Source organism: Falco naumanni, chromosome 3, assembly GCF_017639655.2.
Source record: "Falco naumanni isolate bFalNau1 chromosome 3, bFalNau1.pat, whole genome shotgun sequence".
In the NCBI taxonomy this organism is placed as follows: Eukaryota; Metazoa; Chordata; class Aves; order Falconiformes; family Falconidae; genus Falco; species Falco naumanni.
The window spans coordinates 5,099,660-5,125,603 of NC_054056.1; the positions used below are offsets into that span (position 1 = coordinate 5,099,660).

At 47.6% G+C, this 25,944-nt stretch overlaps 3 protein-coding genes across 8 annotated transcripts; 1 reads left to right on the forward strand and 2 right to left on the reverse strand.

Annotated features, from left to right (window-relative positions):
• Positions 1-1,708: 1,708 nt before the first annotated feature.
• On the reverse strand, positions 1,709-8,495 carry ZBTB8OS (zinc finger and BTB domain containing 8 opposite strand). Of its 4 annotated transcripts, none has more exons than XM_040587909.1 (8): positions 8,365-8,495; positions 6,803-6,953; positions 5,383-5,407; positions 4,698-4,819; positions 4,385-4,467; positions 3,921-3,973; positions 3,445-3,481; positions 1,709-2,721 (listed from the first exon to the last, which is right to left on the reverse strand). In XM_040587909.1, exons 2-8 carry the CDS (start codon positions 6,888-6,890, stop codon positions 2,635-2,637), a joined length of 495 nt encoding a protein of 164 aa, XP_040443843.1. In that variant the 5' UTR covers positions 6,891-6,953; positions 8,365-8,495; the 3' UTR covers positions 1,709-2,634. The 4 variants fall into 4 exon arrangements, with proteins under 4 accessions (XP_040443843.1, XP_040443840.1, XP_040443841.1 ...); XM_040587906.1 differs by having other exon boundaries at positions 8,183-8,469; XM_040587907.1 differs by having other exon boundaries at positions 8,140-8,469.
• Positions 8,496-8,660: 165 nt separating this feature from the next.
• Positions 8,661-17,700, forward strand: RBBP4 (RB binding protein 4, chromatin remodeling factor). Of its 2 annotated transcripts, none has more exons than XM_040587815.1 (12): positions 8,661-8,855; positions 9,852-9,999; positions 10,652-10,797; positions 12,108-12,281; positions 13,190-13,305; positions 13,471-13,631; positions 13,759-13,885; positions 13,996-14,073; positions 15,223-15,299; positions 15,423-15,480; positions 15,576-15,686; positions 16,551-17,700. In XM_040587815.1, exons 1-12 carry the CDS (start codon positions 8,840-8,842, stop codon positions 16,614-16,616), a joined length of 1,278 nt encoding a protein of 425 aa, XP_040443749.1. In that variant the 5' UTR covers positions 8,661-8,839; the 3' UTR covers positions 16,617-17,700. The 2 variants fall into 2 exon arrangements, with proteins under 2 accessions (XP_040443749.1, XP_040443750.1); XM_040587816.1 differs by having other exon boundaries at positions 8,687-8,855; positions 9,855-9,999.
• Positions 17,701-18,098: 398 nt separating this feature from the next.
• SYNC (syncoilin, intermediate filament protein) lies at positions 18,099-25,430 on the reverse strand. Of its 2 annotated transcripts, none has more exons than XM_040587759.1 (4): positions 25,317-25,430; positions 21,243-22,644; positions 19,853-19,977; positions 18,099-18,681 (listed from the first exon to the last, which is right to left on the reverse strand). In XM_040587759.1, the coding sequence occupies exons 2-4, from the start codon at positions 22,635-22,637 to the stop codon at positions 18,618-18,620; spliced, it is 1,584 nt and encodes a 527-aa protein (XP_040443693.1). In that variant the 5' UTR covers positions 22,638-22,644; positions 25,317-25,430; the 3' UTR covers positions 18,099-18,617. The 2 variants fall into 2 exon arrangements, with proteins under 2 accessions (XP_040443693.1, XP_040443692.1); XM_040587758.1 differs by lacking the exon at positions 25,317-25,430 and adding an exon at positions 24,187-24,337.
• Between the last annotated feature and the right edge of the window lie 514 nt (positions 25,431-25,944).

Below are 25,944 nucleotides of genomic sequence, written 5' to 3' on the forward strand. Positions count from 1 at the left end.
TCATGTCTCATTTCATGCTATGTTTCCTTTCCTGTTAGCAGAATCTGTAGCCTGAGGTTACTGCTGGGCAAGCAAAAACTCCCTGTAGAGAATTTGAGAACAGCCATACTGATTCACATCAAGGTTCTCCCTGTCTCCAATAGCTGCCATTAACAGATACCCAGGGAAAAGCGAGAACAGGGCAAGCCTGTATAGGAATTCCCTCATGCTCTCCCAGACTCCAGCCATTTTCAGTTCAAGGGATTTTCTTAACTTGGGATTTGTACACTTAGTAACCACCAGTGCACGTCCTCTCCAAGCACTTCACCACTCTACCCTTAAAGTCAAATACATTTCTTGCATCAATAGTGTTCTTTGGCAAATTCCTCCACAAGTCCAGTACACCCTGCAAGTCCCATCTCCTCTCCTCATCTCTCATCTAGAACAGCCGCCACTACATCTAACTGATCCTACAGAGACACAAGCCAACTCACTACAGAACTCGCTCAATTAACTGCAAGAAAAGGAAGGGTTTGTAGTTTCAGCATGATTTTTAATTAACCACTTTCAGGTAGTTAATTATCTCAGTGGGCCGCAGCTCAGTCAGAGACTACAGCCAACCACAGGACTCAGAACTTAAAACCTCGCACTCCCACTGCTGAGGAAACGGAATAAGGTGAATTGAAGGCTTGTGTTATAGTACATACAATAAATATTGGAAAAAAAATATTCTAACACTTACTTATGTTGATTCCAAATTTTTTTCTAGCAAGTTCCTGTCAGCATTTCTAAAAGCAGAGTGCTTTACTGCGTTGCTAACAGCCTGTGACTGATAGTGCACACAGGGTATCCACGCACTTTTATAAAGGTAAACTCTAACTACATAAATTTCTCTTGTCCCGTTTATAGAGGGCTGGGCCAGAGGAAAGCCTGGCCTGGCCAGCGCCCGTGCCCACCTCCCCGCTGCCAGCTGCCGCCTCAGCTCTGCAGAGAACAAAGCCCCCTCAACTCGACGCCTGATTGGCTAATCCCCGTCGCCTGACGCAGCCAGCCAATGAGGGGCGGTAGCCGCGCAGTGCGCGGGCAAAGGGCGGCAGGGCCCGGCCGCCATGGCAGTCGCCGCCCGCGGCTGCGGCTGTGCCGAGGGCGGTCCTGGGGCCCGGGATCCTCCGTCCCAGGCGGGCCTGGTCTCGCTCCTCCTCCACAGTACTGCCATCTCCTGCCTGTCGCCGTCTTGGCCATGTGCTGGAGGCCAGGGGCTCGTGAGAAGAGAAGGAAGCCCAGCGCATGAAAGTCGTGCTTATTTCCTGTACCATCAAACAGGTACAAGTCAAACAATAGCATTCTTATGTACAAACAGTCTGCTCACCTGAGCAGGGAACAAAGCATAGGTGTCATTTATCGGTGTTGAAATACCACTGGCCAGAATCATTCACGCACAATTAATTATTTCAGTCCAAGTTTTATTTCAGCATTGAAGCTTTCTCAAAAAAATAAAAGAGGGATTTTACCCCTCAGTCTTATACAGAAATGCAAACAGAGCTATTTCAGATGACTGTACCACAACACAAAGATGAGGCACTACCTCCAGGGCTGAGGCACTTGGAGCATTTACAATAAAAACAAGCAGGTGGGACCAGCACCTGCCATCCTGTACAGTGCTTCTCTCCCACTGAAACAGCAGTGGCAGTGAATGCACATTTACTGTCCCATGATTTAAAACAAAACACACTTTTCATTATTTTTTATTAATTACGATCCAGTGAACTTTGATGTTAAAGTTCGTCTTGATCCTTTGATGTTAAAGGATTGTCTGTATTGCCCTTTCAAGGAAAATGGGGAAGCTGATCCAAATCTGAATCTTCTGCTTTTTGGAAGAAAAGCAGCTTTCACAAGATATAGCTGGGAGCGAACCCACAGAGAACCTGGTGCTGCTGTAGTAGAGAAAGGGGTGCAAAGCTGCCTACTTTTCGGAGTGATCATAGGTGCTACGAGGATTCTATGGTCACATGCTTTAGGCTTGCATGTGGAAATTTATTTACAGCAATTCAGCACCACCTGCTGGCATGCCTTTTTTTTTTTTTAGTCCAAAAAGTGGTGTGGTTTGTTTTTTTAATGGGTATACTTTCTTTGGTGTCCTTTGAACAGTCAGAATTTTTCTACATTAAATCGGACCCACCACAGATATTTCTGACCTTTATATAATATGGAGGAGGCATGTCACCTCAGAATTATAACACTTAAATCTGCAAATGAAATCATATAGATCAACATTAACTCCTGCCACCCTGCAAAAAAAAGTGTTTTAGCTAGCAGCTCCACTAATTTCCTTATTTAGTTCATATACACCTAACACATGTATCAGCCTTAAAAGCTGACAACTAGCATTCCTGAGACTTTCAACCCCTACAACTTCCTTTCTTCTTCTCTTCAGCATCCCCACAACCCCAACTAGTTCTTTTTTTTTTTCCTGGCACGCAGGTATTTCTGTATCTCACGATCTTCAAGCCAAACACAGGCTGAGATTCCCCACAATTATGCCCTTCAATTTATGACTAATTGGCCAATTGCTTAGTTACTTCCATGGGGATTACAGTTTTCAAGGGACTTTTGCCAACCAGTGCCAAGTATCCACTCAACCACACTCATCTTGCTTTAAATATCAATGATGACAAAGACTTCTGGCTTTTCGTCTTCACAGATCTGCATTGCCGAGTAAGTTATGGCTTTGACCTCTGTGCCCTAGAAAGAAAAGACACAGAAGCATGAATTTTCTAACTGACATCCCTTGTAGCAGTCCATGATAATACATAGTACTTACCACCTTCTATGAATGTTACCCAATTTAATAGGTTTTCTCCCCAGAAAGCTGTAAATGTATTTGTTCTAACAACTAAGAAAGTTGGCATACTAATGGCAAGGACTTGGCCAGGCCAAATAATGAATAAGTAACTTTTATTTTATTACCTCTTGAACACTACAAAGTCCTCCTCTTGCCTCCGACAGGACATCAACATTTGCTATACTAATACTGACACAGCTAAAGAGCTAATGGGGACATAAGGATTTGCTTCTATCAGTTTGAGTGTTTTATTTTTGGGGGGGGCAGGTGGAAGCAGCAAAAGCTGACCAAGCAAAAAGCTGTGATAATAGTGTGAAAACCAAACCCATGTACGCATTCTGCATATAGATTGGTTTACTGTGCTATCAACATCACAAAAAGGAAGCAGACTTAAGTTTTGCTAGTGCTGAAGAAGCATCAGATGCTCAGGTCAACGGTTTCAGGCATGCATTCACAAAAAACATGCAGAAAGCGAGATCTTAAGTTTAGTGCCTGCAATACCATTCAGACATGTTTATACCTGGATCCCTTAAGAACTTAGAGGTCTGATTTAAAGGACACCACACCTCCCCATCCTACTCCTAAAATGTAAAAGATGTACATACAGATGAACCACTGCATACCTGAGGGTGTTTGGATAGAGAGAACTCTTCTCCCCACCTTTGAAGACAAAAAGAAGAGAGGTGGTTAGAACTGCAGTAATATTTACCAAGTGTTGTAATTAGTTTAACTGATGAGCATAGAACAGTGAGATTTTCATTGAAAGCCTCAAAGGAAGAAAAAAAAGTCCACATATAGCTAAACACTAAATCAGTTTGGTGATTCAGGAGTTCAGACATTTTGTTTATATGGCAAAAGTCTTTCAATATAATCCTGGACAGATCAAAAGGCCTTTTGCTGAGCCAGCAACCTTCCTTTAACAGAATAATTTGTCATAAATATATATACAGTGGTATCTGTAGAGTGGCGTCACACAGTCCACTTTTTAGAAAGCATCAGTGAACTCCAGCGCATCATGGTACTGAGAGTTGTTACTCTGAAGGCAATATGTGCGTTTTCAGTAAACATGCTCATTACCCAACTGATCATTTAAGCTCACCCAATCGATCTTATTTTGAACTGCATTCGGTCAATGTAAAGCACTTTCACCTCCTGCAAAAAAAGCGAGAGGAGAAAATGTCAGTGACATCTTCTATCTTCAGGCAGAAATTCTCAGTCAATCCCATTATAAGCCATATAACCAAGGGTTATATTCCACTGCTTAGATAGAATCTAAAACCAGAGAATTTGAGCAGCCTCAAAGAAACACACTGCTACTCTGAGTGCAAAGGCAGCAGAACTGCACCTACCTATCGTAGCAACTAATAATTGATATTTGCAGTAACAGAGCTTAACGATTTGTTTCTCAAGTCCTTCTGCCCTGGTATTTTCAATTCTCCCATGTGTTGTGCTTAAGTGATCTGTTGTGTCCCTTTTTTCCTAAAGTAACACTGCATTCAGTGCTGGTATTATCTAGAACAGTCTTGACCTACAAATGGAAAAAGATCAAAACTGAACACTTACCCTGGGTATAAAGAACTCATTAGCACTGAATTTATACAGCCACTCATCCAAGAAGTGGAAGAGAAGAGACAACATGTCATGTCCTGCATGGTTGAAGCAGAGAAAAGTCAGTTGACTGTCTCAGCAAGAACACCCAAACTTTTTAGGGGTATGTTAGATGTACGGCTTCTACACTATTAGAAGATTCAGGTTAGCAATGCTTAATTAGATTTTAATTAACTGCAACAGCACTACATGTAAAGACTCAAAATTTTTGTACCCTTCTCACTCAGAGTTCCTACAGTTCCAATATAAAACGTCAACACAGCCTCACCTTCTGCCTCTACCTCTACTGTATCCACAGGTTCCACAGTCTCTGTATCAGTCATGTAGCCAAACATGGCCATAACGCACTGCTCAAATGCTTCTTCCAAAGTGTCTCCCCAGGCATGTAGCCTAAGAAGACACGGAATAATTTACTGGATCATAACAAAACCCCAAAGTAATATGCAGGTGAGCAATCAGAACATGAGAATTAATGCACATGAAGGGAACAAACAAAAACCACTTGCTTTTCTCTATGTATGCATTTGGGCAGATTACAGGGATTTTCCTTTTTGTGGTTTGTGACAACAGTTTCTTGGTACAATATGAAAAATAAATGTTTTAACAGACAAGACAGTTCTTTCTGAATATGGTTAACTGATGTCTATAGAAGTGAACTACTCAGAAGAAATTCGGTTTACAAGGAAGAGATTAAGAGGAGATTTCAAAAGACATTTCCAAGTAACAGAGGCTTAATCAGAAGGACCATAGGAGTATTACATTAGAAAAGAAACCAAATGTGATTCTATGCTCTCCCAAGAGCAGAAACAAAACTGACCATCAGAAAACTCTGTGTGTGACATTTCATAGTTCCATAAGGCGTCCATCTGCAACCAGTCTTTGACAGTTACTCCAGACTTAAAGAAGAAATAACCAATCTGTCATACTGAGAAATCCCAGCTGCTCATACTTACTGCACATCTGCTGTGTGATCCAGATCTAAGGGGGAAAGAAAAAGGCATTACATCACCAAACATATTTAAAAAATTAGGATTAAGAACAAAGAAAATCAGATACTGTTGTTATAACAAGACATTTTTTGCATTCGTTTTCAGATGTGAAACAGTGATAATCTATTTTGCAGTATGTTAGAAAAAGATAGTGCAGGTGGAATCTTGGCTTATTTTTGCCAAGCAGAAAAACACTGTTTGATGTAATTATGTCAGCACCCTATGTATACAGCAAGGTATGGCTGTTGTAACGCAACAGGCTTCTACAAGTTAACTGCAATAAAATGAAACTTTAACCAGGAGTAAAAAATTTTTGCTGAAGTCTGCAGGACTGAGAATTATTCATGCAGAGGATGAGATTTGCACATTTTTCCAGCTCAGTGAAGAAATATACCTGTCCACACCCAAACCCATCCATTATGCAAAAAACAGAGAATCAAAAATAAAAAAGTAATATAAAATAGAAGGCAATCTTCACTAGTAAGATAGGATTAACATCCCAAGCACATATCAAGTTTTACATGAACATTATTTATATTAATTCAGAGGAATGACAGAAATTTAAATTTATACCAGGTTGGCAGAAACAGAGCAAACTCAAATGTAAAATACGGCCACACCATGATCACTCTAGCTGAAAAATTGTTCCGATGCAGTTTAGATCATTCACATGCTATTAATGGATTCTCAACAACAGTCTCTAAAGTAAACAAGTTCCAGTGAATGTAAAAGAAGAATAAAACCTCCTCCAATTATGGAAGCAGTGTGACTGTTGTCATATGTCACCATATTTCTGCACTGCTATCAAATAAAGAGCTGAGTGCCTCCTAAAAATATATCTTCTAACAGAGTAATGGGCACTGTCCCTCCAGAGAGACACTGCTGAACTAGAAAACTGTCAGACACCGAATAGTCTCCGGTGAGCACCTTAAGCAAACCCTTTGGGCTGCCATCCACTTGCTCCACATGTTCTTAGAAGACATTCCAGGGGTGGGGAAAGGGAGAAATAACGTTCTTTAGGTAGTGCACGTAGGAAAAAAAAACCCACATGGAAAACCAACAGACTACAAGAGAGGTAGAAAAATGTACTGTCATGCTGAGAAATAGCTTGGAAAGGGAAAGTTTTCAAGATGAGATTTAACTCGTTTATTTCTGTAATGATTTCTTTAGCACTCATAAAAAGAAAGGCATTTTTCTGTGGTAATGAAAACTGTAGGTATCTCATCTCTATTAATTCAGCTACAGATGCATCCCACAGCCTAAACACATATTAAAAACCCTCACACGTGCCTAAAAAGCATACCTTCCGTCCCCCCCCGTCCCCCGCCCCCCCCCCCGCGCTGTCACACGTTCCCTGCATCAGGATAGCGTCAGAAATACTCACATTCGTATTTCTTATTGAGCGGTGGGTATTTGGCTTTGACAGCCTGCTGCTCCTTCGTCAGGTTGTAGTCCCTCTCATCAGCTGCCATTGCTGCTGGGCTTGAGCAACGCTGGCTCACTTCCTGGTGGAAGGAAACATGGCCACCGCTGCGCTGCACAGGGAGAAAGAGGGAGAATCGCCTCTCAGTTCGGTTTTTCTCTTGATAGCACTTTGATACGCTTGTACACAGGCTCAGGAATTCAAACCATGAGACTAAATGTCGGTTTAAGTTTTTTCCTATCAAAAGCGTCACTGGGAGACGGGGAAGTTCACAGTTCCACCCCACACTGCCTGCCTCATTCACCGATACCAGCTCTGCTCAGCTAGTGAAGCCAAATGATTACAGAAGACCATGAGCTTCTGCCTTTTCTGGGAAGAAGCATGTTCTTCTTCCTTGTGTACAACACCAAGCATTTCATTCATCCTCAAATAAAATACAGTAACAATGAAAAATTATGAAAGCAGCTGTAAAGTGAATTAAAACTTTCATTCTACAGGTAACTAAGGAATTTTAGAGCTGAGGGTACTCAGCCCACTTGTATGTTACTCCAAACCCGCATGTGTGACTTTACACGTTTTTCTTTAGGAAAAAAGTCTTGTTTTATTTTGGGGGAAAAAAAAAAAAAAAAAGTCTAGTTTTCTTTTAGGACTGTAATTGTACTTAAGCCTTCAAACCTAGAAGCGCATGCAGGGCAAATACACCTGTCACACAAAGCAGAAATTTTCTTATGTTCCTTTTCTTAGCTTTTTTTGTTGTTAATTCAAAAAAAAAAAAAAACCCAACAAAACCACAACCAAACAATAAACTGTATAAAATCCCCACTTAAAAGTCTAATACTCTGACGAGATCTTAACAGTTGCTGTTTCATGCAAGCATTCATTTGCAAATCTAATAGACAAATTTGAGAACCTGATTAACTTTAGGGTAATTAATTTTCCTCAGGTGAGACCTCCAGATATACCAGCTATTCTATTATTCTATTCCTTTGGTGGGTTTTTTTTTGGTGCATTTTAAGATTTATCCACAGCTGAGCCCAAGACTCCCCAAAATAATGATAAATTTGTAGACAGCACCTAACACCAGCAGCCCTGCTTTTAAACAGGAATGGTTCTTATTCCACAGCTTAGAAACAAGACTGTGCAGGATTTCCAGTTTCTATTTTCAGGTATGTCACAAAGAGAAGCCTGAAGCTGAGAAGCCAGGCCTCTTTGTAGAGAATAAACCCAGACAAACGCACATTTTGATTTTAAACCCCCCAGGCCTCAGCCAGACCCGCGGCCGATGCCAACAGGCCCACCGGAGCCAGCTGCGTGCCAAGGAGCACTCCCCGTCAGGCTCACCGCTGCGCTGCCTCAGGAAAAAAGGAAGTTATTGGCGACTATAGATAATTAGTAACGCTGAGGAAGCTGAAGATGCTCCAGAGGTTCCCGGGCAGCGCTGTGAGGAGGGAGGGTGTGCCAGGCCGCGGGCTAGGCCTCGGCCTCACACACGCTCACGGCACCGACACGGCCGGCCGGCTCACCCGCCCGCCCGCGGCTGCGGGGACCGGAAGAAAGCGCGGCCACAGTCCTCCCCGCCCCCAAATCGGGCCACCGCCAGCGCGGGGCGCTGCCCCTTTAAGAGCGAGCGAGGGGCGCACCCTACCCGTCCCCTCCGGAAGATGGCGGCTCCCAGGAGAGCTTCAGCAGCGCCCTCCTCCCCCCGCCTTCCTCCCGGTTGCCCTCCACACGTGACGGCCGAGCGCGCTCGCCTGGTCCCTGGCCCCGCCCCGTGCCTCTCACCCATTGGTGGCCGCGGCCTGGCGGCGGGCGCTGATTGGCCGGGGTTGGCGCGCGAAGGGGTGCGCGGCGCCGGAGCGGCACGCAGCGGGGGCAGGAAACAATAGAGCCGCGGCCGGAGGGGTCTGAGCAGGGAGCGGAGGAGCCGCCCGCCTCGCCCAGCCCAACCCAGCCCAGCCCGCCCCGCGCCCCACCGCCGGCCCGCTCCCCCGCCCCGCCATGGCCGACAAGGAAGGTAGGGCCCGCGGCGTGGCGCGGGGTAGGCCCCGCGGCGCGGCCTCCTCCGCTCTGGGCTCCGTGAGGCGTGGAGTACCCCCCCCCCCCCCCCCGTAACGGCTGCTGGTTTGAGGGGAGTGGGGGTGGCTGTGCCGGGGACAGCGGCCTATCGGCCTACCTCGGGCCGCGCCAGTCCCCGCGGGCACGGCCCACCGCCTGCCCTCGCCCCGGGGCCGGGCCGCGCGGGGGAGGCCTGTGGCACGGCGAGACGCCGCCGCCGCGGGCCGGGTCCCTGCGGCCGCCCTCTTCCCGCCTTCCGATCCGGTTACAGCCGAGCCCCAGGGAGCCAGTCGGTGTCCCGGAGCCGGGGCCGCTGGGCGGCTGGCCCGGGGTGAGCGGGGCGGGCCGTGCTCGGCGGGGGCTGCGGGCTGCGGCCTGCCCGGCGCAGACAAAGGGATGTCACCGGCCCCGCTGCCCGGCTCCCGGGGGGCTCCCAGGGCCCGGCCGCGCCGCAGGGCGGGGGCTGGTGGCAGATGGCGTGAGGAGGCGTGTGGGAGAGCCAGGGCAACGAGGGAGCCTTGGAAAACTGGATTTGGGGGACCAGCAGTTCAAGGCTACACCTAGACCGGTCTGTTTAACAGCAATTGCTGGACCTCCTGCTTTGAAACATCTTTACAATTCTGGCTTTTGCCTCCACGGTACCCCTTGCATCGAGCTTCAGAGTTTTATTATGCTGCCTCTGTTGAGGTGATTAAGTTTGACGTAGTTAACGTTAATCCTGAACCAGGATCCAGTGGCAAGCGTTCGTATATGCAACAGGATTTTTAATCTTCTAGTAACCACCCCAGTAAAGTAGTCTAACAGCAAACCAGGGTGTGATGCAGTTGGCGCTTTAATCAATTGCCCACTCGGTGTTGCGTATATATTGTAAATATGTTCTTAATACATTCACATAGCTCATACATTCATAAAGGCTAATCAAATGCTTGATTTTTTTTTAAAAAAAAACCTCCAGCAGCCTTTGATGATGCGGTGGAAGAACGTGTAATCAACGAAGAGTATAAAATATGGAAGAAGAATACCCCCTTCCTATATGACTTGGTAATGACCCATGCTTTGGAATGGCCCAGCTTGACTGCTCAGTGGCTTCCTGATGTAACAAGGTAAACTGATTATTTTGCTTTTTTTTAAAAAAAAAAAAAAAAGCAGAATAATTTAAATCGAGGATCACTTTTTATTAATGTGAGAAGGTATGTGATTCCTGTAAACTTGCCTTGCCAACAGCAAGTTGAGGATTATGAACACTAGAGAGATAATCAGTACAGACAGTTTTAATTTGGGAAAATGTCATCTGTTACTGAGAAGATATTTTCACACATTTGATTTGCATGGTTTTCTTCTTCCAGCTTTAATAAACAAAAACTTACTCAAAAATAAAACTAGATACGGTATCTGTGTAACCACCATTTTGTCCTATGTTTTTATAGCAATGCACTGCTTGCAGTGAATGTTCTTGCACCTCAGAGCTGTACTCAGGAGGAGCTGCTAAGGTCTCTTAAATGAAGGCACTTTCATCCACCACAGGGATGGTGGTCTGTCAAGAGTGTTGTGCTGCAAGAGTTTTAGGTTGAGGTCTTAAATTATGATAAGTGGTTTCCTCTGGAGGAAGCAAGGTTGGTGTTGAAGCAGGAGAGCAGTAAGAACTTCAAAGAGTGTTAATTAGTATAGGAAGCTGTCACCCAAAAATATTGTCATCATCTCAGTATGTTTTTTAACCCCCTTCTTTGTTTCTCATGTAATTCTTTTCCCTTGCAGACCTGAAGGCAAGGATTTCAGTATTCACCGGTTAGTCCTGGGGACCCATACTTCAGATGAACAAAATCATCTCGTGATAGCAAGTGTGCAGTTGCCTAACGATGATGCGCAGTTTGATGCTTCACACTATGATAGTGAGAAAGGAGGTAAGGGACCAAAGATGTGGGCCAGGGAGAGTTTTCACCACTTTTTCCTTCCCTTCTTAATAGAAAATTTGTCTTTCCTTAAAGTTCAGGCAGCAAAGTTCAGCTATTACTTCTAAGCTAGTCAGTTTCTTTTTAAGGGGTACGCTTACTTAATAGACAAATACATTCCAAAAACATAGTATGTGATATCTTAATAATATAATGATGAAAAAAGAAGGTGGCAGCCTTACTGCAAAAGTGTGTGTGAAAACCTCACCCCTCCCTCTTTCTTATCAGGAATTGACGTTGAATTTCATGGAGTACTACTTTCTGGTATTTTTATTGCCACTTTTACATTACATAAACTCTTCCAGTGAGAAAGTCACTTGTGTAAAAGAATATTTTATTTCAGAGGAGTGTAACATTTCAAATGTTCTTCTCTTGTCTGAATTCTGCTGCCTGATTGTTGTACCAGCCCCTCTTGGATAAGAAAATTACTGTGTTTTGTTCAGCATATCAGGCTTGAATTTGATGCTTTCTGTAATCTTAGTTGGCTGTCAGCACTGCTAAAAATTAGGTGTTTCTCATGTTTACTTGGTTGAATCAGTCTTTCTACCTGGTGAAAGTCTGTAACGATCCAGTGTTCGCTCTTCTTTTTGCTGGTAGCCTGGATTGTGCAATTAGTGTTTTGATCTTTGGGCTTCTTAAGAGTTATTCATGAACACAGTGTTGTCTAATAAATTACTTCTGTTCTATTTTAGTATTTATTAAGAATATACTACTCCAATTTAAAAACAAAACAAACAAACCCTCTGTATTTTTGCCAGAACGGTGCTGTGCAATTTTGTGAACTACTAAGTTACTGTGACTTTACTTAAAAAGATCAGGTAGCTATAGCAAGTTATATCAGTCTTACTTAACTTAAACGCAGTGCAGCAATTGTGTCTTAACAGAAATTTGTGTATTCTGCGATGCTGATCTGCGTTATATTTGAAAGTGCAGTTACAGCACATCTGTTTCATATGTACAACCCATCTTTGTTCCAGATAAGAGTTTTAGATATGATAAATCTGGGGCTTGAGTTGTTAGATTTGAGATAGTAAAAAATTTTCAGGAAGAAATGGTCTTTAACTTAGCCAAAGTCCTGATATTTTGACGTTACACATACAGACGTTTAAAACAACATGCCGTTTCAAAACTGGACTCTTTCAGTTACAGTTGTGATTATCTTTCAGAATAAGTGCTTGGCAGTACCAGTAACTGGGTCTGGATCTTTGTGTCTTGATCTCAAACTGGCTTTTTATTTACAACTACTAAATTCTTACTTCCAGAGTTTGGAGGATTTGGATCAGTTAGTGGAAAAATTGAAATTGAAATCAAGATAAATCACGAGGGAGAAGTGAACAGAGCACGTTACATGCCACAGAACCCATGTATCATCGCTACCAAGACTCCATCCAGTGATGTCCTTGTCTTTGATTACACCAAACACCCTTCTAAACCAGGTGTCTGCTTCTTTTTTATGTCTGCATTTCAGAGATCAGCCAGCCCTTCCTTACAAAGACATTGATGCAGTGAAAAAGAAGTTAAAAAGTTTTGTGGATTGCATATTGTTTGTGATCTTAGGGGAAAGTGGGTATTTAAGTTAAAGGTGTTTGGTAAAAGGTTATTTCATATGAAGTTTAAATGTGGAAAGGTATGCTTTTTACCTTTCGCTGCTTTACTGTGTGTTTTGTCATGTCACTGTATGTGTTGGTATTTGGGATGGTAGAAGGTGGCTTTTTGGAAACTGATTTGCTGGGTAGCTGAGCTGTTGTCCTGATACCATGTAAGGGTATTAACGGTCATTTACTGATGAACTCATCAAGACTATAGAGTAACTAGCCTTCCCACTTGAGGGGGGGATCAGAAGTGCCTTTCTAGCTTCAAAGTGCAGTTGGAGATGATGAGAGAAAGAAAAATAACATCCCAGCAGAGCATTCAGGAAGAGTTTGTTGAGCAGTGTCTGAGATGAGCTGCTATTCTTCCGACCAGCTAGACCAGGTGACTCCTGCCAAAGCATGGAGGTGGCTGCTGGACTTCTTTAACTCTTCAGCCGTTACTGTAACGCTTGTTTAGAGCGGACCACTGCTAGGCCATCCAGCCAAAAAAAAAAAAAAGGGGGGGAAGCTTGGAAAAACCTGCAATGTGCTTTTTATTAAGCTAAGAAGACAGACTGCTCTGTGTTGTCTCAGAGCATTGTTTTAAAGAGGAGATTCTTCAGTCAGGGAAAACGCTTTGACATTTTCAATAGAATCCTCCTCTAACCTTTTGAGCAAGGTTTAGTAGAGCACAGTAAAACTTAATGCCAGCTATTCCAGGATGTGCTGGAAACGATACTAGGCGCTGGAGTTCTTACGGCACCTCTTTACAGACCCTTCTGGAGAGTGTAACCCTGATCTGCGTCTTCGTGGACACCAGAAGGAAGGTTATGGGCTGTCATGGAACCCAAACCTGAGTGGGCATTTGCTTAGTGCTTCTGATGATCATGTGAGTACTTTAAATATAGCTGGGGTACAATCTGCACTTTCTGTCCCTTGGCAAAGGTAAAAAAGACTTTCTTCTTTTTTTTTCTTTTTTTTTTTTTTTTGAGGGGGAGGAGGTAGGGGAGGTAGAGAGTGTCCAAAGATGCAGTTTCTAATTTTTTTTTTAAAGACCATTTGCTTGTGGGACATCAGTGCTGTTCCAAAAGAAGGCAAAGTAGTGGATGCAAAGACCATCTTCACAGGGCATACAGCAGTAGTGGAAGATGTATCTTGGCACCTGCTCCATGAATCTCTTTTTGGATCTGTTGCTGATGATCAGAAGCTCATGATGTAAGTGGGGTGACAACGTCTTCAGAAACTGAGTGTTTCTGACCCTCTTGCTTTCCTGTCTCCTTTTCGGTCCCTCGGTAAAATGGGATGTAAACCTTTGTTTCAATTCCTTGTTTTCCCTTTGCAGTTGGGATACTCGGTCAAACAACACCTCCAAACCTAGCCACTCAGTGGATGCTCACACAGCTGAAGTCAACTGCCTCTCTTTCAATCCCTATAGTGAGTTTATCCTGGCTACAGGATCAGCTGATAAGGTATCTTGATAATCTACCTTGAACTTGGGAAATGCTTGTTTAGTTTTTGACATGTAAGTGTGGATGTATGTATTGGTTACTTAAAGTGTTTGGTTGGTTTTTTTTCCTAGACTGTTGCTCTGTGGGACTTGAGGAACCTAAAACTGAAGTTGCACTCCTTTGAATCACATAAAGATGAAATATTTCAGGTATAATAAAGTGTCTTTTTCCTTTATGCACACAGGCTTAGTTCTAACTTAGCTGTCCTGGAAAAAATGAAAAACATTCTCTTCTACTGTATGTTTTCATTAAATGTACTTGCACTTAAACTCATCTATTCTTCTCTCTCATCTGCTTATAATTTTCTGGCTTATTGTTGTGGAGCTGTGTAGCACTCAGTGTGGGGTAGAGCTCCAGTACAGATAAGAGTACTTATCCAGAAAGCCAGGGCAGACTGTAACAAAGAAATGGTCGAGAGCTTTAACCACAACAGAAGGGTGAAATGCTAGCAGTACACTGTAAATGTAAATTATTCATGGCTGCAGACTGAAGCAGGGAGGCACAGTGAAATGGCTGCAGTGTTTTCATCTTCTCGCTTGGTCCTGTAGGAAGGCTTTAGCCAGTACCCATTAAAGGGGATCACCGGAACATCCTGTGACAACCAACAATTGCTAATTTTGCTGGTGTAAATATAGAATGTAACATCATGGGTAGCACGTGCTCAGCAGATACAATATTTCCATCCCCAGCTCATGCCTTACTCAGAAGAAAAATATGTGGAATTTTTTTCGTAGAAGGATTACTAGTTAAGACTGTAGTTACCTCTAAATAAAATTACACATGGAATCCTGAAATGTCAGGTTAGTGTGCAGAATTATGTGTTCTCTTTCTAATCCTGTGATCCTATTTAGTGGTATCTTTTGGAGATTTATCTCCAGCACAAGTAGTAAATGTGAGCTTTTGGGCAGCTTATGCTTAATTACAGTGATTTCCTTTCATGTGTAAAGTGCACCTACCACTTAAGGAATCCATGGTTTATATTTGTGCAATCCTTTTTAAGGTAAGGAGCAGCTAATAGCTTTGAGAGTTGTTTGCACTTCGTAACTTGTGGTCGCTGTTAGAGGAAAGGTTACATGGGGTACCTTTTTGGTGCTCAAATGCCTTGTTCCATGTGTGAATGTTTACAAACCTACCTCCTATGTTAGGATGTTATTGGGTGTACTCATATTTCCAGTTATTATCAATTTGAATTCTCGTAGAGCTTTTGTGATACAAAATAGTGGTGTTTGTTGTGAATGTCAGTCACGTTACAGCTTCTTAAAACTTAACTTCCTTTCTAAATCCATCCTTGTCTGTAGGTTCAGTGGTCTCCCCATAATGAAACTATATTGGCCTCCAGTGGCACTGACCGCAGGCTAAATGTCTGGGACTTGAGGTAAATCCCAAATCAGTCACCTTGTCCTGACAAAATATTACTGATGAATGGCATTGCACTTCAAAAAACAAACCACCCCCAACCTTTTCATTTTTCCTGTCTTTTTTTTTTTTTTTTTAACAGTAAAATTGGAGAAGAGCAATCCCCTGAAGATGCTGAGGACGGTCCCCCAGAGCTGTTGGTAAGTTTTTTGAATTTCATTGATTGCTTTGGCCTATTATTCATCTGTGCGATGTAGATTTGAAAACATTCCCCTTTTTGTTTCCCCTATACTAGTTTATTCATGGTGGTCATACTGCAAAGATCTCTGATTTCTCCTGGAATCCAAATGAACCCTGGGTAATTTGTTCTGTATCAGAAGATAATATCATGCAAGTCTGGCAAATGGTAAGTTGTTTGGGAAGGTGCAGGAAGTGGCAGATAAGAGATAGTGTTGAACTGCCTGTATTTCAGCATTCCTGCTTTTATTTACAGCTCTCAGAATTCACTCGCTTTGTAGCGCTGCTGAAATCTCAAAGGGATAGTGAAATGTGCTTTAAGTTTGGTTGAAACAATGGTTTACAAATACTCAGAAACTGTTTTGTGTTTCTCAGGATTTAAAAAAAGGGAAATACAAGTGCAGAAGCAAATTTTGCCCTGTGTTTGAAGGAAAACTGTGTGTGAGAACCAGAGATTGAGGTTTCTGTTAGTTACTGTCTTAAAGAATAAAATCTTTGCAAATGACGTTAACGTCCTCCTCAAGATAGAGCAAGGTGGTGGTGAACAGGAAAAATTTGCTGGCCCTAAATTACCAACTGTTGAAGGTTTTAGAAAACCATCTTGTATTGTTTGAATAACCCTTGAAAGACCATATTCCTAATTTTTGGATAAATTGGTGTGAACCCTGTGAAGGGGCTTTGTTTTTAGCAACCTTCTGTATGGTCGTTTTGGAAGGAGCTGCTGCTAAGCAGAGGATCTACTAAATATATAGAATGGGTCTGTTAATTGAAGCAAATTTTGCAGTGATCTCTTAACAAGGCGCATTTCCATAAGCTACAGTAACTTACAGGGAACTTGATAAATGTTTTGGAGACATGGCTGTTAAGAAAAACATTTGTGATGCTGCTTTAATGTTAAATGGCCTTGAGGGATCAGGGATGGGTGATACCTATCTGCCGGTGCAAACTGCCAGGACCTTTTGAAGTGTGTGGATGGAATCCCGTTCGGTGTGGTGGTAAATGCTTCTTCAGTTCCTCCATTTCTGTCTCGCAGGCGGAGAACATCTATAACGATGAAGACCCTGAAGGAAGTGTGGATCCAGAAGGTCAAGGATCCTAGATGAGGACCTTTTCCTGTTTTTAGTCTTTTTTTTTTTTTTTTCCCCTTTTCTTCCCTCTCAACCCTAATATTGACTTAACACTGGTTTTGAGACACACGTAGGCTTTGTGTTCAGCCATCCTTCTGTAGATACCATCAACAGGCTTTTTAACCCAGACAGTGAGTGCTCCCTCAGAAAAGGGCTTAGCCCAACTCAGCTGGTAACCGTGCTGTAGCTCCTTGGGTCAGATTTCCTACAGCAACCCTCTTGTGTATAGGGCTGGCTGTCCCATTTTAGTTGCCTTCATCACACAGAGCAAATTTGGTTTTGCTGGGTTTTCTTCTGCCTTTTAGCTTGCTACAGCTGTGGGCTTTTGCCTGATTTAAACAAAAGTTACAATAGGTAGAGCTGCCGGAGTATGCTTGAGCCAACGGAGATGATACAAGTGTTAATCCACTGGCAGTTCAGAAATGGTGTGTGGAAGGTCTTGTCCTCTTCAGTGCAGCTCAAAAGTCTTGGGATTCCTTTAGTTAATCTGTTACCTTGATTTTTCTGCCTCTGCAGATAAAAAAAGACTTGCAGATTCTGACTTGAACTGAAGTCAAGAAATCAATTATTTTTTTTTTTGTCTCTACTAGTAATTCTGGGTTTTCCATTCCTTCCTTCCTTTCTTCCTTTCCCTTTTCTCCTGTCTGCTGGGCAACAGCGTTTTCAATTCCTTAGCTATTCCTGCAGAGCATCGTTCACCTTCCATGTATTTTGCTCTATTGTGTGTTTCTTGAGCTGTGTTTTCACATATATTTCTTTCCTTTCTGTGAAATGGTTTTTAAAACTTGGAGCCACCAAGTTGTAAAGTTGTATGTTTTTACCAACTGATGTACCACAGATGGCATGCTGGTAACCTAAAACAGCATTGGTAGCTGGTCTATGTAAAGCAAATTAAATGTGGATGAACTATTTTTTTTAGGAGTTAGTCCTTGACCACTAGTTCCTGCACATCTTCCACTAGGGTGTCCTGTTCCACCAGCAACCTGTTACTCTCCGTGCTCCTCATGACTAATTGCGTGTAAGTGCTTCAGATGGAATAAATTTTTTCTACGTAAATACTGTGTAGCTTTGTGATTTATTTAATTTATTTTTTTTTTGTCTCAAGAGCAAAGTGTACCTCTTCAGAAAGCAGAGGAAGGAGGGGTGTAGTCCCTAGCCATGCGTGCCCTCGAGACTAGGTGTTGCTGTAGGTATTGCTTAGTTTGTAACACGTGGACACTTCTCCCCCTTTTGTTTCTGCCGCTTTCTTTGAAACGCGTAAATGAGTACGCAATATCCGAGCAGTCAAGACTGCTCTGAAGCGTTCTGAAGTGTGCTGAGCTCTGGATTTAGCCCTGGCCATTGAATTGTATTTTTCAGTCTGGAGCGCGAACAGTTTGACACCCTAAAAGTACCTTAATTTGACACACAAGCTTCTTGTTTTCTCTTTGAGAGACAGCTTTGAGAATTGAAAGGATCCTTAAACTCCAACCTTTATTTTCAGTGTGAGACTTTTATATAATAAAGTGGAAACCTATTACCCACAAACGAGTTTCTGTGGCCCGCAGTGGAGCATGTCACAATACAGCAGAGACCCTTAAAATACAAAAGAGAACCCTGTTAAAAGGATAAAGCTTCTCTTGCATGTAAACTTTAAAAACCAAACACCCTAACACTGGCTTCCAGAACAATGCTTTCTGTGAAAGGCTGATACAATCCACCTATGGAACAAGACAGGATATGTTTTTCCGAACACAGCAAAACATAAATCTGTTATTCTTCATACATGTCCGTTGTTCAGTGCAAGTTACTTTTCTCTGCTCCTCTGTGGAAAAGCAGTTTTACTACACAATCAACAGCAGCGCCTTCAGAAATAACACAGGAGCAAAGGGAACGTCTGGTATTCCTGACTTCGGGCAGCTGCTGCACATCAGGTAGGATAAGCAGCAAGAGGAGACGTTCCCCTGCAGATAGAGAAGCAAAGCCTGTCGCTCCTAACAGTCCTGCTCTGCTTTTTCTTCCGATTTGCAAAGGTGTCCGTAGATTTCTAAGCAGCTCCTGTATGGGTAGAAAGTAAAATTTCAGCTACTGAATATTTCCGTAAGGTGCTATGGCTGGAGAAAACGGGGAAGGGGGGTGGATGCAGTTTCTGAAGAACATTTTTACAGTGTGGATGAAAAGTAATTAAACTGGCTCAGTCCGTGGTCTTGTGAGCGTGCGGCCCTAGCTCTTGGCAAACCTGGGATCTTTGGCAAGCACCAGCTTTAACAGAAGGGAATGTAATTTTTGGTGTGAGCTACAGGAGGAGGCAGCTGGGAGCCACGCTTAACTCTGAGGCAGCCGGTGCAAATGTGGAACCCAACGAGGTGTCCCAACATGCGGGAAGCTGCACGCGCTATCGCTTCCACGTGCAACGTGTCGATGGCCGGGAGTTACGAGACCGCGCTGCTGCGCCCAGGCTTGTGTCGGTCTGTGATCTAGAAGGATCCCAAGCAGCAAAGACGTGGTGGTGTTGGGATCTGGTCTGAGTGCAGTTACTCTCGTTAATACATCTTGGAGTGGCTGGTGACGAGCTGGAACAGAGCTCTCCTGCCCTGTGCTAAGGTCTCGGATAAAAGCCAACGGGACCTGTTTGTGGTAGGGAATATCCTCCTGTGGTGTGCTGGCGTGGGGAGGTTTGAGTGAGGAGGGGGAGAAAAGGACACTAAAGTAGCAGTGAAGCTACAGAAGATGGTTAAGTGTGTGTAGAGCTGAGACAGGAGTAATACAGAACTGCCAAGTTTGGGAGGAAAATAGGCCACAAACTTACTGACTTTAAAACACCCCATGTAATGAAGAGCTGAGTGAAAGCAGCACCAGAGTGACCAGGAGGAGAGCGTTCTCTCCCAGCCAACAGCATCCACAAGTTCCCCAAACCTAAGCCTCAGCTCCTTCCCACCCATTTTTAAGGAAACCAGCACTTCAGGCTGCCACACCTGCTGCTTTGAAAGCAGCCTCCACTCCTCTGCCGTACAGGAATTTCCATAAATCCCTATTTGCTCTTTGGTAAAGGGTCTGGAGTTCCCACTGTGCTGCCCCACCAGACCCCTTGCTCACACACAGGCCACATGCCCCCAAACCAGGAGAAGCCCACGGTGCTGACAGCAGTGTGACCACCGCTCAGCACCCCCACCTCTTCACCATCCTCCTCCCAGCCCCTCCGCACCGCCGGGATGAGACACAAACGGACTTGTAGATAGAGAGCTCCCGGTGGAGGCTGGTCCTCAGCTCCTCCAGTTCCTGGTTCTTGCGCTGCTGGAGCTGGACCCCGTTCTTCAGCTCCTTCAGCCTGTCTTCCAGCTCCTCCACCTGCTCCTGGGGAATAAGAGACACGAGCGGATTAGCTGGAGGAGGAAGGCTGCCTCCGTGCCTGCGCTCCACCACTGCCCACGCTCCCGTCGGGATCAGCCGATCGGTGGTGTTGGTCTGGGCAAGCCGTGGGCTGGCCAACTGCCGTCTGCAAAAACCTCTGCCCAAAAGCTTTGCTTTATTCCCAGGGTGGGAGCCTGGGCTGGGCTGTGATGCGCTGGGTCCTCACGCTTCGCTCGGCTTGTTGCTTTTGTCCCCTAGACTACTTGGGGGGTGTCTTGAGAAGCTGTCAGATCTGTATAAACCTATGAGTCAGGAGAAGATAATGAAGGAATTTGGGTGAAAGAAAACGTGGAGAGATGCCTCAGAGTCCCGTCCTCCAAGGGGGATTGCACCCTGAAACCCAAGACAAGCAGTTTTGCAGGGGCTGGTGACCCAGTGCCCAGCTCAGGGGGGAGCAGAAGCGATGGAGGGGACACACACCAGCTTCCAGAAGCTGCTCAGAGCCAGGCTGGGAGGAGGCAGCGATTACGAGCCGAGAACAGGGAGTGTTGAAACGGGAGAGATTAATCGTGGAGCCTCTTTGCCAAATGTGCTCTTGCAGATATTGAATTGCCTTGTCCCTCAGGACACTGCTGGGAGAGATGCCTGGCACAGCCAGAAATAACCTTCTGGGGAGGCAGCCCGGCCCCTGGGCTGTGGGTGCAGGGGGTGAGACCCCTCCTGGCATTGGGAAGGGCAGGATCTGCCCTGGCAGCACTGGGCTTTTAAAGAAAAGCCACCTTTATTTAAAACTGGCTTTCCCGAGCCCCCCAGCTCAGCCCTGTGCTAGTACAAGCTGTGGGAAACCCACCTGTGCTCAGCAGCATCGCTCAGCTCTGCCACCGGCCACCTCCGGGAAGGAAACCCCCGTCCCCTCTGCCTCATCCCTGCTTGCTGGGGCCATTTCCAAGGGATGGGTCAAAACCAAGTGAGAAGATAATCAGGAGAAACCTTTTTTCCCCAGCAGCTCATGGGGTGAAGCCCCAGCACTCTCCCACCGCATCCCTCCAACCCTGGGTTTGCCCCACGCCCAGGGGCTGCTGCTTCGCCTGGCCCGCGCCAAGGCAGGGGATGCTTTTGGCTTCAACCAGCAGGAGATATTCCACCTCCTCCCCCTCCTCCCCCACCCCACGAGCAAAACCTTCAGCATCCATGTTTCGCCCGCTGCAAAGAATGACTCCCGCTCTCTAAACGAGGGGGGGTGAGGGGTGCCCAGCCGGGGCACGTACCCGGTACTGCCCGACCTCTTCATCCCGCTTCTGCTTGACGAGGATGATCTGCTCCTCCAGGCTGCGGTTCTGCAGCCGCAGCCGGCTGACCTCCCCCTGCAAGGGCCGCAGGGCTTCCTTCATGCCCTGGATCTCCCCCTGCATCTCCTGCAGCGCCTTCGCCCCCGCCTCGCGTCTCTCCAGCAGCCGCAGCAGCTGGGGCTCGTAGTGCTCCTCCAGACCCCGCCGGCTCTCCGCCACGAAGCTCTCGAACTCCATGGAGAGCCGGCGGCTCTCCTGCAGGTACAGGTTATCCTGGCGAGACGGCGGAGCCTCCAGCCGTTGCTTCAAAACCTCCTTCTCCTTCTCACAGGTCTCCTTCAGGCGGGACAGTTCGCCCGAGAGCTGCCCAGCCTGGGTCTCCAGCTCCCCCCGGTAAGCGGTGTGCTGGGAGAGGTCGTGCCGCCGGCTCTCCAGCTGGTACTGGCAAGCCACGCACTCCTTGGTCACCTTGAACAGCTTCTGCTTGATCTGCCGGATCTCATCCTTCAGGTTGTCCCTCTCCAGCTCCACTTTGGCCAGCAGCCGACAGGCTGCCTGGATCTCCTCGTGGGCATGGCGGATCTCCTGCAGCGCCGGCTCCCGGAGCTGGCCCAGCTCCACGATCAGGCTGTCTCGCTCCTTCTCCAGCTGCTCGACGGCTTCGATGCACTCTTGGAAGTAATTCCCCAGCTCTTCCAGTGTCAGGCACTGGTGCTCTGTGCCATCCACGTCCAGGGGGCCGCCTGCCCCCTCTGCATCCATGTCCAGTGGGATCCCTGTCCTGTCTGTGTCCGTGTCAGCTGGGATCCCTACCCTCTCTGCATCCATGTCCAGTGGGATCCCTGTCCCATCTGCGTCAGCAGGGATCCCTGCCCCATCTGTGTCCATGTCCAGTGGGATCCCTGCTCCATCTGTGTCCACATCCAGTGGGATCCCTGCCCCATCCACATCTAGTGGGATCTCTACTCCACCTGCATGCACGTTCAGCGGGACCCCCGTCCCTCCTGCATCCATGTCCAGCGGGATCCCTGCTGCGTCCACATCCAGCGGGATCCCTACTTCATCTACATCCACATCCAGCGGGATTCCTGCCACATCCACGTCCAACGGGATCCCAGCCCCGGCCGCATCCTTGCCCAGCTGGGGACTTGACATGTTTAGCTCTGAGGAAGTGTCCCTGCCACCTGCCTGCAGCTCCTGGCAGGTGTCTGAGCTGCCCGTGCATGGGGGTGTCACCCGCAACCCCCCTGCTGGGTCTGATGGGCTGTGTGCCAGGTCCGGGTGCGGAGCAGCTCCTGCAGCTGCTCCCTGTGGGGCTGAGGATGCTCCGGCTTCATCCAGCTGCAGCTCCAGAGGGGGCTCAGGCTCTGCCATCAGGTCCCTGGAAAGGAGAGCAGATGTGAATCAGAGCAACGAGTGTAACAGGTCTCAGCCCTTCCCCTCTGCCCTGCGGGATGCGGGTGCCCTGCAGCAGGCTGAGCTGGGGGTGCTCTGGCTATGGCCCTGCTGCTGTGACTGTCCCCATGTCACCCACAGGCTGCGCAAACCAGGCAGGACCGTGCTGGCGTGCTTGGATGACAGCTTGGACCCAAACTGTCATCTTTGGCATGGGCCAAAACAAGGGAAGAAAATCCTCTTGAAGTGACTGACTGCACAGAGAAAGAGTGAGGGATGCGAACCCGGACCCCAAAAATGAGAGGTGCTTCAGTGCTGACGGGAACTGCCACCATGTCACAGCTGATCTCCCCCAGTGGCACCGCTGTGGGCGCTCCCAGGAAAACTTGCTGGGATTTTAGCATAACCTCATGGCAAGGGAATGTGCTGCTAAAGTGCAGGCTGGCTCCAAGACGGCAGAGATGGAGTAAAGCACCGCAGGCACCGTGTCCAAGTGAGCGGCAGAGATGGAGTAAAGCACCGCAGGCACCGCGTCCAAGTGAGCGGCAGAGATGGAGTAAAGCACCGCAGGCACCGCATCCGAGTGAGCGGCAGAGATGGAGTAAAGCACTGCAGGCACCGCGTCCGAGTGAGCGGCAGAGATGGAGTAAAGCACTGCAGGCACCGCGTCCGAGTGAGCGGCAGCTTCCACAGCAGGAGCACTCCGCTTTGCAGAGTCATCCGATCCTGTCATTGTCCCCAGCCCCGACACCTGCAGCTGCCACCACCAACCACCCGCGTCTGACATTCACCGGGCACTATTTGGGGTAGGATGGAGAGGACAACCCGCCGGGATGAGCCGGGGCTTTTCCTGCTGCTTCCAGGAGCCGGGGCCGGTGGCTTGGGTGGGAGGATGCTCTCACCTCCCGGCCACGCTGCTGAGCTCCTGTCTAGTCATCCCCCAAGGAATGAGCGCAGACTGGCACAGCCCTCAGCTCGCAGCAACGGCTCGATGGAAAGAACTGATTTTCACCGATACTTTCTCTCCTAATAAGGGAGTTTTCGGCAGCGATGACACATCGCAGCCTCCACGGACCCAACGGCCCGGTGGCTGGAGAGGGGCAGCGCCTGGAAAGGTGGGGAAAGGGCTCCGCTTTGGTTTTCCTTGCTCTCCTCCAGTGCCAGCTCTTATTAATTCTCCAAGTTCTCAGCTCTGCTTTGCATCAGCAGGGTGGGAGGGGAGGGCAGGTGTCCCACCTTGGCAGGTGGGGTGTGGGGGCTTGCTCCCACCCACCGCCCTTTGTCCCAGTGCCCCTCAGCATTCCCGGGTCCCCCCAGAGGGGCTTTCCCCGCCTAGTCATTCCTGAGGGTCCAGGGATGCTCCCCAGGTGCCAAACCTCAGATCCCCCCACCCTACCCCTGCACCCCAGGCTTTGGCAGCTCCCTCACTTGCCCTATGCCCCCCACCTCACCGAGGATCCCGCGCCCATGGGACTCCCTCCCCGGTGGATACCAGCCTCTTCTTTGCTCACCCTGGGTGGGCTCTTACCTTCCTCCCCTGGAGCCCAGCGCCTCCGGCTCTGCGCTGCACATGGGCTTTGCATGGGGCGGGGGGCAGTTATTAATAAACAGGGCTGGAAATCAGACTCCCCGGAGCAGCCGCTTCACCCAGCCACCGCCTGCAGTGCCAGCTGCGGGTGGCTGCCTCCCTCCGCCCCGGAGAGGAGGAGGAGGCGGAGGAGGAGGAGGAGGAGGAGGAGGAGGGGGAGGTGGAGGAGGAGGGCGGGGAAGGCCAAGCTGCCTGCATCCCTGGCAGAGGCAGCCTCAAGGGCTGGCTACAGCCAGCCTGCATCCCTGGGGAGCATCCCCCCGCAGCCCCCCACCCCACTCCGGCTGTTCCCACCCGTGATTTATGGTGGAGGTTTGCGTTTTGCCCCCTCTAGTCCGTCCCTTCCCACTGCACTGGTGGCTCCTTCCTGGGAGCTGAGGGGCCCCATCCTGCCAGGGTCCTGGGCAGGATGCAGGGGGCTGGGATGGGGACTGGGGGTGCCGGGGAGGGGGCTGTGTGGGGTTCGCCTGCGACACGGGCGGCTAGAAGGGGAAATGCTGGAGGATGCAGCACATGGCCGCCCAGTGCTGTGGCCTCATCCTGTGCACGGAGCAGGGTGCTGAAGGGTGCTGGCAGCACGGCACTGCACTCCCCTTGGTATTTATTAAAGTATATTAATGTATTAAATACCAATATCTCAGGATTCTTTAGATGCCCCAGGTGGGCCCCTCCAACACCCCAGTCATGGAAGAGCGCAGCCGCTGCTTCCCCTTCCAGCCATGCCCTCCCTGCCCCCCCTTTCTGCCCGTTCTGGGGGTGAAGGGGGTGACATTTTGCTCTGCCAAGCCCCACGGTGTCTGTGGCACTGCCGCTGCTGCCCTCGCTGCCCACAGATGTGGTTTCCCACCTCTGCTCACCCGCTGGCCACAGGTTGCCCATCCCCATCCTCCCCCGCCATGGCATCCTACCCCACCCCTCCAGCACTTACATCTTTAACATATATTCATATAAAATACATACTTTAGCTATATCACCACATTGCCACGGGTGCAACAGCACGAGGGCACGGCATGGCCAGTGGGTGCTTGGCCTGGCCACCCCCCCACGGTATTAGAGCCAAGCGAGCCTACCTCTACCGGGGCCCGATCCTGCCCGCTGCCGCGCCCCAGGAAGCCGGTACTCCCTGCTCAGGAAGTCACCAGCTTACGTACCCCAAAATCACCCAGCAACGCACGCCACAGCTTGCAACATCGCCTAGTGCCACCCTGTCCCCGCGTCACTGACACCGTCACTGTCACCTTGCCCGTGCCTTGCACGCTGCCCGGCTGCCGAAACCAGGTTTAAAATAACTGTGCTTGTCCATCTCCTGGGAACAGAGCTTTAAAAGGAAAAGGGAGATTTGGGTGGATTTTTTTTTTCTTCTTTTTTTTTTTTTTTTTTTCCACCCTGTTGCTTTTTTCAGCATGACACACCTTCTTTTTCTCTATATTTTTTTTTTTCCATGGAGTGCCTCTGTTTGTGCCGAGACTTTTGACTCAATAGGAGAGGAATGCTGTTAATTCGCACAAGTTGCGCGTATAAATATATATCAAGAGCGAAACTGCCAAGGGGGAGAAACCTGCAGGTTGGGGGGGGGAGCTGGGACCAACAAACCCTTGTAGGGGATGGGGGGATGATGGCAGCAGCGTGGCCAAGCCCCGGCTGGGCTGGATGCGATGAGCTGCCAAGGGCAGGGTGGGGATTGAGGAGCCTCAGCTG